Raw genomic sequence first — 19,931 nt, 5'->3', positions numbered from 1 at the left:
TTATTATAACCTTCACTGGAATGCAATTCAAACTCAATTTTATTCCAAGGATTCATGAAATTTTGAAATCAGTAATCCTATATTTAAAAGATTTCCTGATGAATTTCCTAAGTAGTCTAGTAAAATTGCAAGACTGCCATTATTCCCAAATTTAAAACTTTAAAAATCAGTCTCAGATATTTCAAAATTACTCTGGAACAATGATCAAAATTAAAATGTGATCTATTAACTTTCTGTCTTGAGAAAAATTTTTACAAAGGCTGAATGACCACCTGACGAGACATGGAGGTACTGCACTGAGTGTGAGACAGAGTGAAAATCACCTAAGGGACTTCCAAATCTAAGAGTCTACAAAGATGGAAGAAGGAAATAGACTCAAGTCAGAATTGAAAACAAAAACTCTCTTGACATGTTCCAAAATTTAACCATAAAAAGTCATGATAATCCAAAATAACTAAATGAAACAGAATCCGTAAATGTATGTTACATTCCTTCCTACTTTTTCTTTGGGAAAACAAAAAATCAGGGAAACTTGAATTTCCTCACTTAAAATTTATTTGAAGCTATAATTTATTTAATTATGCAGTCAGGATTAAGTAGGCAAAAGATATAATTGAGTTTGGTAACATTCTAAAGGTTTCATTTGTAATATCAGCAGTTTTTAAATAACTCTGATGCTACCTAAAACATCAAATAATACCTCATGGAAAATATAGTGCATTTGTGAGTATTATTCTAATTTTCAACTATAGTTCTTGAGATAAATTATATCTTCAATTTAATTACTATTACTATCAAATTAATATTGTATAGTACTTAAAATGTGACAGATATGATTTTATAATGAAAACAACTAATAATGTTATATAAAATATACACTGTTAGAATTTAAATATATTGATGAGCTGGCAAATTAGAAAGGAATACTCAAAGGCAAAAGATTAAATGAGAATTGGAAGCCAAAGAGGTAAGCAGGAAAAGGAAGCTAGCTTTCACCTTTGACTTATCAAATGAACATCAAACTTTGGTGTGGGGTCCAGGGAATAGAGGGCAAGAGTAGGGTCGGCCAAAAAAGGGAATCTAACAGAACTTTCCCTTTGAAATTGCAAGTGAGACAAGAAGGACCATTATTACCACGTTGATTTAAGATTATGTTGGGACTGGAAGGGAAGAAATGACTATATTATTTGTAGATGATATGACTTTGTACACAGACTATCCAAAGATGTACACAAAGAATCCAGAGACAAATTAGTGTTAAAAAGAGTGCAACAAGATTACTGGTTATAAAATCAATACAGAAAAGTCCATTTTATTCTAATATATGACAAAGGTAAGCTGTGAAAAAATTTAAAGGTAACATTTACAAGTGTCTAGGAATAAATCTAACAAAAGATAGATAAGAAAAATATCTAATTTTATGAAATACATCAAAGAAAACTTAAATAAATGGAAAAATGTCAAGGCATGGATTAGAAGACATTGTAAAATAAAGATATCCATTCTTCTCCAAATTGATTCATAGATCCAATGACATCTCAATCAAAATCCCAAAATGATTTTTATACAACCTGAAGAGCTGCTCCTGAAATTTATATGGAAATGCAAAACTTAGGCAATTCATTTTTGAAGAAGAGGGTAGGAGGCTTTGCTTTGTCAGATATAGGATGAACTATAAAGTTAAAATAAGACAGCACAGTATAGGCACAAAAAAACCAATAAAGCAAAATACAGAGCCTGAGGCTTGACCCCACATGTATGGAAATGTGATCTATAACTGGATAACATACATAGCAGTAGGGAAAGCACAAACTTTTTAATAGCTGATTAGCTACCAATGTAAGAATAAAAGGGAACTGGAAACCTACCTCACACCACACACAAAAACCCAATCATAGATGGATTCAAGATTGAAACATACAAGGCAAACCTATGAACACTTAGAAGATTATACAGGAGATGTATCTTCATGATCTTGGGTTGGAAAGAATTAATTATACAAGACACAAAAAGATACACACATGCAAACCATAAAAGACAATAAAATCACAAGGTGATGTCAATATCTACCCACCAAAATAAGCAAAATATTAAAAACTCTCACAATACAATAAGATGGCAGGGAGCAATGGAAATTCTTACACTATGCTGGCAGCTGAAAACGGCATAACGTTTTGAAAAGTAGTAACATGAATTAAACACGCATAGCATCATTATTTCTTTAACTGATCAACTTTAATTCTTGAAAATGTAAAAGGATACACTTTCCCTTACTTTTTACCAGATTGGATATGTTTTCCTCCCCCACCCCATCTTTTTGTTTGTTTTTACCTGTAATGCAGCCTTGTGCCAGCATTTAAGAGCAGAAAGGAGGTAAATACACATAATAAGCAAAAAAGAGCATTACTTTCTTTAAAGGAAAACAGTAATTGACCATTACTTAAAATCAAATAAGTAAATTTTAAATTTAATAATTACTTTTGAATTGTGTATATAACAGGGAAAGACAATAAAAGATGCAAAATGTTAATCAAATAATTCAGTTTAAGCAAACAGTCATGTTTCTTCAAATATCATGATCTTGTTTTAAGTAGAAATGACTGGCCTCAAATTTTTGACAATCTTTCCATGGTACTGTCATTGAAACAAGTTATCCAACCAAAAGCAATTTGACCTTAAACAAAAACAAAACATATGGTCTTACCTGACCATGGCAAGAAGTAACAAATTTAAAGATGGCATGGTAGACAATCTTTCCTTTTTTAAACAATGCTTTTCTTTACATATTAATAACCCATCACCAATAAAATTTTCCTTAATTTTATTACTGATTTCATTTTCATTTTTTTCCACTGACATGTTCTAGTTTATTGGTATTTTAAATTCTAAAAAAACCATAACAAAAGTTGATTTCATTGCTCAATACCAAGGAAACAGATTTTTTAAAGTATGTTTTATTGATTATGCTGTTACAGTTGTCCCAAAATTTTCCCTTTGCTCCCCTCTGCCCTGTACCACTCTTCCCCCAGCAATCCCACCCCCCTTAGTTCATATCCATGGGTCATGCATATAAGTTCTTTGGCTTCACCCTTTCCTATACTATTCTTAACTTCCCCCTGTCTATTTTGTACCTACCAATTACGCTTCTTAATACCTGCACCATTTCCCCATTGCTCCTCCTTCCCCCTCCTAGCTGATAACCCTCCAAATGAGTCCCATACCTATGATTCTAGTTGTTTGCTTAGTTTGTTTTGTTTTTTTTTAATAATTCCGTTGTTGATAGCTGTGAGTTCGTTGTCATTCTAATGTTCATAGTTTTGACCTTCTTTTTCTTGAAAAAATCCCGTTAACATTTCATATAATAATGGTGTGGTGGAACTCCTTTAGCTTTACCTTGTCTGCGAAGAACTTTATCTGCCCTTCCATTCTAAATGATAGCTTTGCTGTTGAGTAATCTTGGTTGTAGATCCTTGCTTTTCATCACTGTGAATACTTCTTGCCAGCCCCTTCTAGCCTGCGAAGTTTCTTTTGAGAAATCAGCTGAGAGTCTTATAGGTCCCCCTTTGTAGGTAACTGTCTTTTCTCTTGCTGCTTTTAAGATTCTCTCTTTATCTTTAACTTTTGGCATTTTAATGATGACGTATCTTGGTGTGGTCCTCTTTGGGTCTAGCTTGTTTGGAGCTCTCTGTGTTTCCTGGACTTATATGTCTATTTCCTTTGTCAAATTAGGGAGTTTTCCTTCATTACTTTTTCATATGAGTTTTCAATTTCCTGCCCTTCCTCTTCTCCTTCTGGCACCCCCATGATCTGAATGTTGGCACATATAAAGTTGTCCCAGAGACTCCCTAAGCCTCTCCTCATTTTTTTCAATTCTTGTTCCCTCCTTTTATACTGGCTGAATGTTTATTTCTTCCTTACGTTCCAAATGATTGATTTGAATCTCAGATTCTTTCCCTTCACCATTGGTTTTGTGTGAATTTTCCTTTGTTTCACTTAGCATAGTCTTCATTTCTTCCCTTATGCGTTTGCTGTACTTCAAAATGTCTGTCAAGTCTGTGAGCATCGTTATCACCAGTGTTTTGAACTCTGCATCTGTTAGGCTATCTCCTTGTCACTCAATTCTCTCACTGGAACCTTGATCTGCTCCCTCTTTTGGGCCATACTTCTCTGTCTCCTTAACTTGACAGCCTCCTGTGTTTGCCTCTGTGTCTTGAGTAGAGCTGTCGCACCTGTTACGTTGTAAGGGGCGGAGCCTTAGGTATTGTCAGTACAGGGTGACCCGTTTCACCACGTTGTGGCGCTGTATGTGGGGGAGGGGTATGAGAGGGAACAATGACGCTTGCTTGGCACTTGCCTCTTTTCCAGGCACTTCACAGGCTTCCTGTATGAGATTGGTGCCCCTCTAGCTGTTGCCCTGGCCTTGGTTCCCAGCGTGGGTGTGTCTATGAATGTTCTAGGACCATGGGGGGCCTCTAAACAAATGGACTGCTGGGAGACTGGCAGTTTCTTTCTCTGCCCCAACCCCCACTGGTTTTCAGTCAGAAACAATAAGGCTTTATTTTCCCCGGTGCTGGAACCATGAGCTGCACACTCTGGTCTGGAGCTGTGATTGCTCCCTTGATGTCCCTCCTGACTTTTATAATGTGTGACTACTCCTTCTGCCAGCTAGCCACAGCCACTGCTGCTGCTGCCACCACACCACATTCTCTCTGCCTCAGCTTAGCTCCTCCTACCCGTCTGGATGAGTATTACTTCTTTATATTTTTGTTTTCTGGACTTCCATGAAGTTCGATTTTCTGGTAGTTCTGGTTGTTTCTAGTTTTGAGGTAGTTGTATTTCTTCTTCTGGTGTGGGGCAGTGGTTCTCAACCTTCCTAATGCTGCGACCCTTTAATACAGTTCCTCATGTTATGGTGACCCCCAACCATAACTAAAGCATAGTGATTAATCACAAAAACAATATGCAATTATATATGTGTTTTCCGGTGGTCTTAGGCGACCTCTGTGAAAGGGTCGTTCGACCCCCAAAGGGATCACGACCCACAGGTTGAGAACCACTGGTGTGGAGAGAGGCAAAGAGTGTATACCTATGCCTCAATCTTGGCCAGAAGTCCAGAAACATTTCTTAAAGCAGTACTAGAAGGCATTTTTCTTCCTTTTAGGGGAAAGTGTAGACATAGTCCCCCACTACCACAAATTCTTCAGTTGAGTTTCCCACATCTGGGAAAATCTCAGAGGTCAATATATCATGCATTTAATCAATAAGCCTCCCTCTAGAAAAATGACTTTCGACTTTTGTAATCATGGCATCTGCCATGACAAGTAGAAGACATCTTGTCACATACACGTATCATTATATTCAACCTCTAATTCTCTCCTGTTTTCAGATCACTACACAAAAAAATAACTGACTATATAAGATTAAAAAAATAACTGGTTTCAAATTTAAAAGTATACTTTTGCCCTGGCCAGATGGCTCAGTTGACTTGAGCGTCATCTTGTACACCAGAAAATTGTGGGTTCAATTCCCCGACAGGGCACATACTTGACTAGGTTGCAGGTTTGATCCCTGGTTGGGAGCGTACAGGAGGCAACCAACTGATGTTTCTCATAGCAATAGCTCTGTCTCTCCCTCCCTCTCTCTCTCCTCCCCACCTTTTCTTCTCTTTCTAAAATAAATAAACATATCCTTGGATGAGAATAAATATATATACACACACATATATGTATGTATATATATACACACACGTATGTATATACACACACACATATGTATGTGTGTGTGTATACACACACACACACACACACACACACACACATATATATTTTTTAATGTCAGTTTAGTTAGGCTTAGGCAAATCAACAAGAAATGCAAGTGAAATTTCAGCATCATATGAGATGGGAAGTGCTGCCTTACAGTGCTTGCAGATGCAAAGTCCGTAATACTAAACACACACATTGATGCTAAAGTGCTCCCCACCCCACTTACCCTGCCCACAGCCCCTATCCCAAACCGCACACACACACTTTTACAGGGGTTGGTTATATCCTAAATGAAACTATAAATAATGTTTTAAATTCTAATAAAAGGTCATTTTTAAATTAGTTAAGGCTCTAATAGATCGACATTTTTATAAACTGGTTCAAAAGCATGGCTTTCAAATATTTTGATGTAAGGAAAAAATAAAACCAAATGGCTAAACATCTGAAGAATATTTTACTTTTCACAAAAAAGGAGGAATTCACATACACAATTTAACTATTAAAGCAACTAAAAGTGTTTGTTCAAATGCAATGGTATCTTGCTGAAACCAATAATCAAACAATTACGCAAAATGGAAATTAATTCCCTTTAATGTTTCCCCTCAGCTACCTTTTGTTGAATGGTGGAATGTTTTTGCTCCATCTCTCTTTTTTCTTTTGCTGCATCCACAACCAGTTGATCCAACTAGAAAGGGAGAAAAGAAGAAAATTATACAGACTTAAAAAAACCAAGTATACTTTTTTTTTTCAGTCACAGTCCCAACAAGTCAGTCAATTTAACTTAAAAAAGGCTTTTGGTTATAACTTAAAAGTGGAAGGCTTTTTTCTTTCTTTCTTTTGTTTTATTTTCTGGTAACAAACCCTCTTTGAAAAGGTCTAAATTAACTCCTCTAGGGAAAATGTTTCTAAGAACAGTCATGGTTCAAACAAATGTGATAGGAGGCCTTGACAAGGACACAACAATGCTAACACATTCACTCCTTGAAGAAGGAAAATGACTCCAGCTTAAGACTCACTCAGCAATTCTGGTAGTTACAATCAAAGATAGAAAATACACTGGTGATTTTTTTCCCCTGCCAGAAACAGCAAAAAGTAGCAGCTAATAATGGCAAGACTTCCTCCAATCATTCCAGATACTTCCTGTTTTCTACTTGGTTTCCTAAAAGGTATAAAAATAATTCACTGGAGAAAAGAGAAAGCAAATACATACATATATATATATATACACACACACACACACACACACACACACACATATATATGTGTAGATATATGTATATATATAATAGTAGTCATTCATAACACCAGGGTACAAAATCACCAATTAGAAAATTTTTTTATTGTTATCCATTGCTCCCTCCTTGCAGCCCCCACTCGCACTTCCCTCTGGCCATCACCAGACTGTTGTCTGTGTCTATGGGTTGTGCATATATATTCTTTGTCTAATCCCTTCACTTTCTTTCATTCAGTGACCCCCTTTCCCCTCCTCTCTGGCAGCTGTCAGACTGTTCCATGTATCCATGCTTCTGCTTCTATTTTGTTCATCAGTTTATTTTGTTCATTAGATTCCACATTTAAGTGAGATCATATGGTGTCTGTCTTTCTCTGACTGGGTTATTTCACTTAGCATAATAAACTCCAGGTCCATCTACGCTTTCTAAAGGTTAAGACTTCAGTCTTATTCATAGCTGCAAGCATTCTATTTTGTAAATGTACCACAGCTTTTTTATTCTCTCATCTACTAATAAGCACTTGGGCTGTTTCCAGATCTTGGCTATTGTAAATAATGCTGCTATGAACAGAGGGGTGCATGTATCCTTTCAAATTGGTGTTTCAGGTAAAATCACCAATTTTTAAGGGTTTTTGTAAAGCTCAAAAGCCTTAGGAAATTATAAAATCCCATTTCTTTCTTGTTCCTTTTCACTAGAAAAGATGATTTTCCATCAAGAGAAGTATCTGACTTCCAGTATTATGACAAATTCGCTCACTTCTTGAACTCCTCTTTGGGTTATAAAATACTCCATTATGTGGTTCTACTCTTCTACACTGTGATAAATGTCATTTCACCTTTGAATCCCCATCACTTCGAAATGATTAATGTGTGAGAAATGAATAAATAAAAATATTAACAAGAATAGGAGAAAGATAAAGTATTAAATTAATATCCTTTAAAATCTGAATTGAAAATGACCTTCTTAAAAACCTTTTTGATCCTTTATTCACTATCACAAATAATGTGCTTCGTGTTTTTTATTTTGTCTACAGGAGAAGAATTCTGGCCACAGATTCTTAATACCACTGAATAGCAATAAAGGACCAAAAGAAAACACACTGAAACAGAACTAACACTACTATAAAATATTTGATTTAGATACTACTCCACTTTAGGATCTAATACATACATACCTTAGTGACAAGGAACAGTGATTTAATGGTAATGCTGGTACATGCTGCACTAGAAAAATGCTTGAACTCAGTAACTTCTTATACTGAAAAAGTGGAATAATCCTCAGACCATGGATTTATAGCCTTTAATTAAATGGCATATAAATATTATTCATTCATTCAGATTGAAGTGCAGTACAAGGAAGCCCACAATATTCAACCTAATATTTATAAACTTGAAGGCATATATATTCCACAGAGATGGTTGTTCTGCCTGTCAAATTCATAGTAAATTCCTCTTCTGCATTCCACCCCACTGCTGTTGCAGCAGAAAGGGGGAAAATTCCCCTCCCAATCTGCTGGAGAATAAAAATATTTTTCAACTTGGAGGAGGGCTGAAGGAGGTAAGAGTGGGACAACTGTGAAGACCTGCAGTTTTGTCTCCTTGATGCTGGGGAACGTATCAGGAAGAGAGAGTTTGGAGCACAGCAAGAGGTATCCCATGTTTCTATTAGTGTTGGACATTATGAGTCGAACAGGTTCCTTGTAACTAGACAGGCACCCCAATCGTCTACCTGTGTTCTGAATCCCGTTGACTCCTACCACCTCAGATATCAACACTTTTCTTTTTGCTTTTCAACTTCTGCCATTCCCTTCTGCTTTTAAATTTGTGCAAATCATATTACCTTAACTAAAACCTTCCTCCAACCCATATTCCTCTCTAGCTACCACCTTCTCTCTCTCTTTCCTTCACAACTTTTTATTCCCTTCACCTTTTTCATTCAGCCCTCAAAACTCCCATCTGGCAATCATCAAAACATTCTCTGTATCTATGATTCTGTTTTGGTTCTGCTTGGCTGTTTATTTTGTTTTTTAGATTTAATTGTTGATAAATATGTATCAACAATAAAATTTGTTGCCATTTTATTATTCATATTTTCTTCTTCTTAAAGAAGACCCATTAATATTTCATATAATGCTGGGTTGGTGGTGATGTACTCCTTTGGCTTTTCCTTAACTGGGAAGCTCTTTATCAGCCCTTGGGTTATAAATGAAAGTTTTGCTGGGTAAAGTCACCTTGGTTGTAGGTCCTTGCTTTTCATCACTTTGAATATTTCTTGCCAATCTCTTCTAACCTGCAAATTTTCTTTTGAGAAATCAGCCAACAGTCTTATGGGGGCTCCCATGTAGGTAACTAACTGCTTTTCTCTTGCTGCTTTTAAGGTTCTCTCTTTGTCTTTAACCTTTGGCATTTTAATTATGATGTCACTTTGTGTTTATCTTGTTTGGGACTCCGCACTTCCTGAATTTGTATAAATCCTTCATCATGTTAGAAAGCTTTCTGTCATTATATTTTCAAAAAGGTTTCTAATTTTTTGCTCTCTCTCTTCTTCTGGCACCCCCATGAGGCAAATGTTGGTACACTTGAAGCTGTCCCAGAGGTTCCTTACACTAGCCTCATTTTTCTGGAGTCTTTTTTCTTCTTGCTGTTCTGATTGGGTGATTTTGCTTCCTTATATTCCAAATCACTGATTTGATTCTCAGCTTCATCTCCTCTACTGTTGATTCCCTGTAGATTGTTCTTAATTTTAATTAGTGTATCCTTCCTTTCTGACTGCTTCTTTTTTATGGATTTGATGCCTTTTTTTATGCTGTAGAAATTCTCACTAAGTTCAATGAGAACCCTTATAACCAGTGTTTTGAACACTGCATCTAGTAGGTTGCTTGTCTCCTTTTCGTTTAGTTCTTTTTCTGTGTTCTCTTCTTTCACTTGGGCCATGTTTCCATGTTTCCTCATTTGGCAGCCTTTCTGTGTGTGCTTCTATGTATTAGAGCCTGCTATATCTCCCAGGCTTGGTAGAGTCGGTGTCCTATAGAGTCCAGTGACAGTCTCCCCTATTACCCAAGCTAGGTACTCAAGGTGTGCCCACTTTATGGGCTGTGTACACCCTCCTATTGAGGTTGAACCTTTTTTTCTTATTGATTTATTTAAAGTATGTTTTATTGATTATGCTGTTACAGTTGTCCCAACTTCTTTCCCCTTTGCTCCTCTGCTGAGTACCCTCCTTCCCTCCAGGAATCCCACCCCCCCTTAGTTCATGTTCATGGGTCATGCACGTAAGTTCTTTGGCTTCATCCTTTCTTATACTATTCTTACCCCCTTTCAATTTTGTACCTATCAGTTATGCTTCTTAATCCGTGTACCATTTCCCCATTTATCTCCCTTCCCCCTCCCTGCTGGTACCCTTCCAAATGATCCCCTTACCTATGATCCTGTTCCTATTCTAGTTGTTTGCTTAGTTTGTTTTTGTTTTTTAGATCCTGTGTTGATAGTTGTGTTTGTTGTCATTTTAATATTTATAGTGTTGATCTTCTACATCTTAAATAGGTCCCTTTAACATTTCATATAATAAGGGCTCAGTGATGACGAACTCCTTTAGCTTTACTTTGTCTGGGAAGCACTTTCTCTGCCCTTCCATTCTAAATGATAGCTTTACTGGGTACAGAAATCTTGGTTGTAGGTCCTTGCTTTTCATCACTATGAATACTTCCTGCCAGTCCCTTCTAGCCTGCAGTTTCTTTTGAGAAACCAGCTGAGTTTTATAGGCATCCCTTTGTAGGTAACTCTCTTCTTTTCTCTTGCTGCTTTTAAGATTCTCTCTTTAACTTTTGGTATTTTAATGATGATGTGTCTTGGTGTGGTCCTCTTTGGTGTGGTTCTCTTGTTTAGGACTCTGAACTCCCTGGACTTGTATTTCTATTTCCCTTGCCAAGTTAGGGAGTTTTCCTTCATTATTTTTTCATATAAGTTTTCAATTTCTTGCACTTCCTTTTTTCCTTCTGGCATCCCTAATTCGGATGTTCGCACATTTAAAGTTGTCCCAGAGGTTCCTAAGCCTCTCATTTTTTTCAATTCTTGTTTCTGCCTTCTGTACTGGTTGACTGTTTATTTTTTCCTTACGTTCTAAATCATTTATTTGAATCCCAGGTTCCTTCCCTTCACCATTGGTTTTGTGTGGATTTTCCTTTGTTTCACTTACCACAGCCATCACTTGTTCCTTATGTATTTGCCATACTCAAGCATGTCTGTCAAATCTGTGAGCATCACTTTCACCAGTGTTTTGAACTCTTCATCTATTAGGTTGGCTATCTCCTCGTCACTCAGTTCTCCCACTAGAACCTTGATATGCTCCCTTTTTTGGGCCATATTTCTCTGTCTCCTCAACTTGACAGCCTCCCGGGTTTGCCTCTGTGTCTTAGGCAGAGCTGTTATACCTGTTATGCTGTAAAAGACAAAGTCTTAGGTACTCATCAGTATGAGGTGACTGGTTTCACCACGTTGTAGTGCTTTATGTGGGGGATGGACTAAGAGGGAACAATGCTACTTGCTTGGCACCCCCTTTTCCAGGCACTTCTCCCCACTTCCCGTATGGGACTGGCACCTCTCTAGTTGTTGCCCTGGTTGTGGTTCCCAGAGTGGGTGGGTTTGCAGACGTTCTAGGACTATGGTTGCCTTCTAAGAAACAAATGGCACTCTGCTGAGAGACTGGCAGTTTCTTCCTCCACCCTAACCCCCACTGCTTTTCACAGTCAGGAGCAATGAGGCTTTATTTTCCCTAATGCTGGAACTGTGAGCATGGTCTGGTCTGGGGCTGGGATCACTCCCCAGGTTTCCCTCCCTAGGTTTATAATGTGTGACTATGTTTTCTGCTAGCTGGCCACAGCCATTGCTGCCACACCACATCCTCTCCACCCAAGCTCCGCCCCTCCTACCTGTCTGGGTATTTTTTCTTTATATCTTTGTTGAACTTCATGCAGTTTGATTCTCTGGTACTTCTAGTTGTTTTTTTAGTTTTGTGGTAGTTGTATTCCTTCTTAGTTGTGGACGTAGATGCAGCGTGTCTACCTACATACATCTCTGTCTAGGCTGGGACTCCCTTCAGGTTGAACCCTGGTTGGTTTTGGAACATCCAAGGTCTGCCACCACCTGTTCTGTCCAGAGTCACACAGCATAGCTATAAAGTGATCTGCAGAAGGCAGCTATCTGTGCTGGGCTTGGAGGGGCCCAAGTTGCCAGCTGCTGCTAGGACCAGGCTTGTGGCAACTGAGTGAGAGGCAGGAGCTCGCTGAAGTCAGGTGCTACCTGTTTTTGAGAATTTAGGAAAATATGAAGCATCGGCCAAGACAAGCCATTCATATGGAAAAGGCACTGGAGACTGCTTGGGTGGGCCAAAAAGCTGGGTGGTGCAGGGCCTCAAGGAATCAACAGGGTGGGGCAAACAATGTGATCTACGTTGATGGCGTCTTAGATATGGCACCCGACTGCCAGTTCTGTGGCCCTTTGGGGGGAGGTCTCAGAAAAGGAAAAGTGGCCTATGACAGCATTTCTGCCTGGGAGAAACCTTCCCCTCCCAGCTTTCGCCCTGGTGTTGGACAATTCAGCTCCTCTTTGTATATCTCTGATGCATTTCAACCTGCTGCCCTCATTCTGGAGCTGAGAGAGAGAGAGAGAGTCTGAATAAGTTGTGCATGGGCCCTTTAAAGGGATCTGCCAGAGTCCAGCAATTTCTGTCTTCCACAGTCTCAATGCCCACTGATTTTTACAGCCAGAAGTTATGGCACTGAAACCTAAGATTTGGGGCCTGGTGTGGGGCTGGGACCTTTCACTCCCAATTTTTATCTGCCACAGATGGGTGTGGGACCAGCCCATTCAGCATTTCTGTCCCTCCTACTAGTAACACTGTAGTTTCTTCTTTAGTTCTGCAGTTTTAGGACTTCCATTCAGCTCTATTTCAGATGGTTCTGGATGGTTGTTCTACAGTTTAGTTGTAGTTTTGATGTGGCTGTGCAAGGAGGTGAGTCCTGTTTACCTACATCTCCATCTTGCCCAATATGCTAAATTTATTTTAAAATATAAATATTGGACGGAGCAAAGGCAAAAAAAGCCAAAATAAACAAGGGGGAACTACATCAAACTAAAAAGCTTTTGCACAGCAAAGGAAACCATCAATAAAATGAAAAGGTAACCTTTCCAATGGCAGGAAATATTTGCAAATCCTTTATCAGCTAAGGGGTTAATGTTCAAAATATATAAAGAATGCACACAATTCAACAGCACACAAACAAACAAACATATTTAAAGCAGGCAAAGGGTCTGAACAGACATTTCTCCACAGAAGGCATTCAGATGGCCAAAGAAAGGTATGCAGTGTCACTAATTATCAGGGAAATGCAAATCAAAATCACAATGAGAGTATTGCCTTGTGCTCATTAGAATGACTATTATGAAAAAGGCACGAGACAACAAAGGCTGGCCAGAATGTGGAGAAAAGGAAACCCTTGTGCACACTTGGTGAAAATGTAAATAGATGCAGGCACTACAGAAAACAATATGAAGGTTCCTCAAAAAATAAAAAAGAACTACAATATGTTCCAGATATTCCAATCCTAGGTATATACTGAAAGAAAACAAAGACACTAACTCAGTGCATCGGGAAGCGCCCAAGGGTGATGATTCCTGGTTCCTGGTGGGGCACGCAAAGTTAAACTGATATTAATTGAGGACTTCCGGCCAAGATGGAGGCCTAGACTGACACATTCTGTCTCCCTCCACAACAAAGAAAAAATACAACTACGGCAAAACCAGAAATAACCATAAGTTCCAGAAAATAAAGCTACACGGAAGTCCAGCGTACGAAGTTATAAAGAAGTGGTGCTCATCCAGACGGGTAGGAGGGGCGAAGCCGGGGCAGAGAGGTCAAGCTGTGCTGGCGGCGGCAGCTGCGGGACAGTGGTAAGAACAGACACCCATATTTAAGGGGAGGCGAGAAGTGCCTCGGGAGCACCGCCAGCTGCAGACAAAACCCATCAGCTCGCAATTCCAATGCCAGGGAAGGCAGGTCCACATTGTCCTGGACTGTGAGGGCTGGAGGAGGAGGCTCCCAGTCTCTCAGAGGAGAGTGAACAGCAGGAACCCTGCCCCCACATAAAATGCCAGTGTGGTGAGAAGGGTCGCCCGGTAGTGACAAGTGCACGGGGCTCCTCCCTCTATAGTGTAAGAGGTGTGAAAGCCCTGCCCAGGAAGCAAAGGTAAACACAAAACTGTCAGGATGGCGGAAATCATGATAGAGATCCCAATCACGCAGGTGACCAGACAGCAAATATCTGATCTAACAGATCAGCAGATAGAAAATATTTCTGAGGCTCAATTCAGAGCTTTGGTTATAAGAATGCTTACAGACCTGACAGCAGATCTTAAACAAGACAGGGAGGGAATGAAGGCTAGTCCTGCTGAAATGAATGAAAACACATACAAAACAAGTGGTGAGGGAAAGAAAACCAAGGATCAAATCAACAAATTGGAACACAGGGAAGGAACAAACAGTCATTGAGTGCAGAAAGAGGAAATGAAAAGCGAGAAAAATGAGGAGAGGCTCAGGAACCTATGGGACAGCTATAAGCGGGCCAACATCTGAATCATAGGGTTGCCAGAAGGTGAAGAAGAAGAACTAGAAATTGAAAAATTATGTGAAAAAATAATGAAGCAGAACTTCCCGAACTTGGGGGAAGAAACAGACTTAGAGGTCCAGGAAGCACAGAGAGTTCCAAAACAACTGGACACAGGGAGAGCAACACCAAGACACATTATAATCAAAATGTCAAAAATTAAAGATAAAGAGAGAATCTTAAATGCAGCAAGAGAGAAGAAGAGAATTACATACAAAGGGGTCCCAATAAGACTATCAGCTGATTTCTCAAAAGAAACTCTGCAGGCAAGAAGGGACTGGCAAGAAAAATTCGAAGTAATGAAAAGCAAAAACCTACAACCACGATTACTCTATCTAGCAAAGCTGTCATTCAGAATAGAAGGGCAGAGAAAGTGCTTCCAGGATAAAGTAAAACTGAAGGGGTTCATCAGATTCAAACCACTGTTAAATGAAATGTTAAAGGGACTTGTTTAGGAGAAAGAGGATCAAAACTATAAACACTAAAATGAAAACTACATCACAAGAACCAACAAGAGAAGCTAGGGAATCGAAACAAAGGCAAACTAAGTAGGCAACAAGAGTGGGAAAAGAACTATATGTATGGGGAACATTTTGAGGGGAGGTCATTGAGGAGGGGGATGGGGGAAAGGGAAGGAGATAGTACAGGAATTAAGAAGCATAGTAGGAGGAAGTGGAGTAGATAGGAAGACATTGAGAAGAAGTATATGCACAACCAATGGGCATGGACTAAGGTGGGGACACAACTGGAGAGGGGGGTCACTGGGTGGAGGGAAACAAAGGTAAAAGAAATTGGGGCAACTGTAACAGCATAATCAATAAAACATATTAAAAAAAAAAAAAGACACTAACTCAAAAAGATACCTGCATCCCCATGTTCACTGCAGCATTATATATAGCCAAGACACGGACATAACTTATGTGTCCATCAATGGATTAATGGATAAAAAATAATGTTGCATATATTCACAATGCATTATTATTCAGCCATTTAAAAAAAGGGAAATCCTGCCTTTAGGACATGGATCTGTCTTGAGAGCATTATTCCAAGGGAAATAAGTCAGGTAGAGAAAGACAAATACCATACTATCTCACTGATACATAGAATCTAAAAAAAACGAAACAAAAAAACACACACACAAAACAAAACAACCGCCCCCGACCACCAAAACCGCAAACTCATAGATAGACAACAGTTTGGAAATTGCCAAAGGTGGGGGGCAGGAGGAAGAGTGGGAGTGAAAGGGGTTAAAGGGTCAAAAGAAATAAACTTTCAGGTATAAAATAAATAAGTCCTAAAATGGGACAACTATAATAGGAAAACAGTTAAAAATTTTTTTTTAGAAATAAAAAACCGAAGTGGTACAAGCATACAATGGAATATCAATTGGCCACAAAATGAATAAATTTCACCATAAATAAATAAATAAATAAATAAGTCCCGTGGATATGATGTACTGTATGGTGACTATAGTTAATAATACTGTATTGTATATTTAAAAGTTGATATTAGAATAGAGCTTAAAAAGTTCTCATCACAAGGAAAAAGTTAAAACTATATGGGGTGATGATGTTAATGAGATTTACAATGATCATTTGTGTGTGTGTATGTGTGTATATGAGTGAAATCATTACACTGTATACCTGCAAGTAATATGTTATATGTCAATTATATCTCAATTAAAAAAAAACAACAACAGTAATCAGGGTGTAACACAGAATCAAGATATACCTGTGCACCAAGATCCTTCATGTAGGGCCCAAGTTCACTAAACAGATCATATCCTTGATGAAAGAAGGCCAAGTGGGCATACATAAAGGATAACATCTAATAGGAGAAAAAGAGATTAGCATTTTAAATTAAATTCTTAAGCATTCCAAAATTCTTAAAAATCCTTATGCTACTTATATTAAAAAAATTATTTCACAAGAGCCCAAAATATCCAACCTATTTAAAATTAAACTGAGTCATTTTTATTTCTTTTTTTAAATCCTCACTCAAGGATATGTTTTTATTGATTTTAGGGAGAGCAGAAGGGAGTGAGAGAGAAACATTGACTGATTATCTTTCATACGCCCCCAACTGGGAATTGAACCTGCAGCCTTTTGGTGTATGGGATGATGCTCCAACGAACTGAGCCACCTGTCCATGGCTGAGTCATTTTTCTTGCTAGAGTATGTTAGAAATATTTGCAAATATGACAATAAATTTCTAAAATTGACTTGAGAGAGAGAGGAGAGAGAGACAGAAAGCGAGAAAAGGAAAAAAAAAACATCGTTGTTCAACTTATTAATGCATTCACTGGCTGATTCTTTTATGTGCCCTGATTAGGATCAAATCCACAACACTGACATATCACGCAATGCTCTGACCAACTGAGCTAACTGCCAGGGTGACAATAAATTATATTTACAAGAAATTTCCAAATGGTGTAAAATTTTACAATGCCCAAATTTTAGTTGTTTGAACTACATCCAGGTGATCAAAATTTTCACAGTAATAGTTCAAAGAATCTAGTTTTCAACAGCTTCACCATCTTCCTAGGTACATCACAAAATATCTATGTGACTTTGAACCAAATTCACTGGCAAAACCTTAAACTGCAAGTAAGACATTAAAAGATTAAAAGAAAAAATAAGCATTCAAAACAATCACAAATACTTTACAACCTAGTAGATCATCTAGCACAACCCAAAGTAGGGGACGCTCATTTTCTTTTTCAAGACACTAAAGTATAATGAGTCAACAGATTTTGCTATGGAGGTTGCTTTATATTCATTCCAAAAATAAAAAATGTCATTAATGGGTTGAGAATTTTTCCCCAAGTTTTCCTATTCATGAGAGAAAAAGCACCCCTACTTTTATTAGTGAAGTTGGAACATGAGAAGAAATTAAACAATTCAATCACTATATTAAAAGAGTCCTCTAACATCCATGTTATTTTCAGCAAAAAGAGGCATGTTTAAGTCTCTGAAATCTAAAACAGTTCATAAGATCCTTAGTACTCTAGAATCTTTCAAAAGAAATGTTTTTAAAAAAGAAAAATCAAATAAAACACAAAGACAAAAAGACAAAGCTCACTAAAAGATTATTTTGGAATTAGATAAAGATGGTTGTATAAACTTTATGAATAAAAGGCACTAAATTATATTTAAAAAAGGGATATTAATAGCAACAACTACATAAAAAATGTAAAATACACCAGTACATCGAAACACATAATAAGCATATTAAAAAAAATAAATGGTAAACTAGGAAAACAACTCATGACAACGGGTTAATAGTCTTAATACATTAAGAGATGTTACAAATCAGTATGAAAAAGATGAACACTCCAACAGAAAAAAAGTGGAAAAAATGTTGAAATTCATTTGTATTAAAATAAGTGCAAATTGAACAATCAGATCTCATTATCTACCCATTTGTGGATACAGTGGGGGATACTAATACCTGGTGTTGGTAAAAGGTGGAAAAATATATACCAGCACACACTACTAGCGGAAATGTTTAACCATTGAAATTTGACAGTATTTTTAAAAAGTCTTTATAAATGTTCATACCCTTTGACTAAGTAATCTCTTGCCTTAATCTATCCAAAGAAATAATATTACTCATTAGAACAATTCATTATAATGCTATACTTTAATAACAAAAACACAGAAATTACTTAAAAATCCATTAATGGGTGAAGTTAATTTATGGAATATTCAAGGTCAGCAACCTATGACCAGCAAACTATATCTAACTCTACCACCTGTATTTTAATGGCCTATGAGCTAACAATGGTTTTTACATTTTGAAATGGTCGATAGAAAATGAAAAGATATGAAGTTCATGATGTGTGAAAATTATATAAAATTCAAATACCCATGTCCATATAAAACATTTTGTTGGAACACAGCCATGTCATTCATTTACATATTGTGTATGACTGCCTTCTCATTATAACAGCACAGTCAAGTAGTTGTGACACAGACTATATTGCCCACAAAACCTGAAATATTTACTACCCGGCCCTTCAAAAAAAGTTTGTCCACCTCTCGTATATTCACCTGGCCACAAAAGTCATCATTAAATAAAAAATATTTAATAGCACACGATGATTTTGGAGTTTATTAGTGAAGAAAAGGACCCGACTGATGTGGCTCAGTGGGTTGAGTGTCATCCTGCAAACTGAAAGGTCGCTCGTTCAATCCCCAGCCAGGGCACATTCCTGCTTTGTGGGCCAGGTCCCCGACTGGGGGTGCACAAGAGCTAACTCATCAATGTTTCTCTCCCTATCTCCCTCGTTTCCCCTCTCTCTAAAAAATGAAAAAAAAATGAATAAAATCTTAAAAATGAAGTTATAAAACAGTATACAGAAAATATTTCTATTTTCTTTTAAAAATTAGACAATTTTTAAAAGTACATAGGCATGTTCACATATACATACATACACACCCACCCACAGAAACAGAGAAATAAGACAAAGATATAAACCAAGATATTAACAGTGGTTCTCCCTTGGTAGTAGGATTTATAAGTATTTTTATTTTTTTCTTCATACATTTTATTTTCCAATTTTTTACAATTAACAACATGATTCTCAACTTGGAAATGGAGGTAAACAGGAAGTAAAATGTACTTATCCAATGAGAAATACCAAATATAGAAACACAAAATTTAGGGAAAAGCTAGGAAGGGACAAGGATGAAGAGCAATTCAAATGTATCCTTTCAAAAAAATTAAAAAAGCATCAGAGAGGAAAAATTACTTCTAAGTTTTTCAAAATATGAGTGTAATGTCATATCACTACCATTTCCTGTCCACTTCCTTATAAACTTTAAAACAAAAAATAGCAGGGGAAAATATCAGTGTCAACATGGGTGTAAAAGCTAAGGAAAAAAAGGGATCCTCAAATTTCATCCCATTTGTTTTCTAACTGCACACCAAAAAACAAACCTAATGGCTGATTATACGTCATCAGCAACCTAAGGGGAAAAAATTCTCTAAATGCTGACTATGGATGCTCTCAATCTCAAATATTGGTGTGTCTGATTTAAGAAGATCAGTATATTAAGAGATGAGGTACACATAAATAACTATAAGATGAAGGAGACAAAAAAAGTGGGTGATATATATAATTAGTACAAAAAGACAAGTAAAAAGTAAGATAAATTATGAACCTGGAATAAATAAATATGTATACACAAACATATATTGGGGTTGGCCAAAAAGTCCGTTATGTTTTCTCCATAAAATAAAAGACATATTTTTCATTTCACCAATAACTATTGA

At 37.4% G+C, this 19,931-nt stretch overlaps 1 protein-coding gene across 4 annotated transcripts in view; it reads right to left on the bottom strand.

Moving 5' to 3' along the window:
• ACAP2 (ArfGAP with coiled-coil, ankyrin repeat and PH domains 2) overlaps positions 1 to 19,931 on the bottom strand; it is a 143,894-nt gene that overhangs the window by 34,618 nt on the left and 89,345 nt on the right. For all 4 annotated transcript variants that reach the window (XM_090278657.1, XM_090278664.1, XM_090278673.1 and 1 more), the window contains 2 exons: positions 16,386 to 16,481; positions 6,373 to 6,447 (listed from right to left, as the gene is read on the bottom strand). In XM_090278657.1, coding sequence (XP_090134783.1) covers positions 6,373 to 6,447; positions 16,386 to 16,481 — 171 coding nt within the window. The remainder of the gene's footprint in view (positions 1 to 6,372; positions 6,448 to 16,385; positions 16,482 to 19,931) is intronic.

The sequence above is a fragment of the Furipterus horrens genome, unplaced genomic scaffold (assembly GCF_987537825.1).
Source record: "Furipterus horrens unplaced genomic scaffold, mFurHor1.1.pri manual_scaffold_1, whole genome shotgun sequence".
Taxonomy (NCBI): Eukaryota; Metazoa; Chordata; class Mammalia; order Chiroptera; family Furipteridae; genus Furipterus; species Furipterus horrens.
The sequence above is the reverse complement of the archived record's forward strand: the minus strand, read 5'-3'. Positions and strand labels throughout refer to the sequence as shown.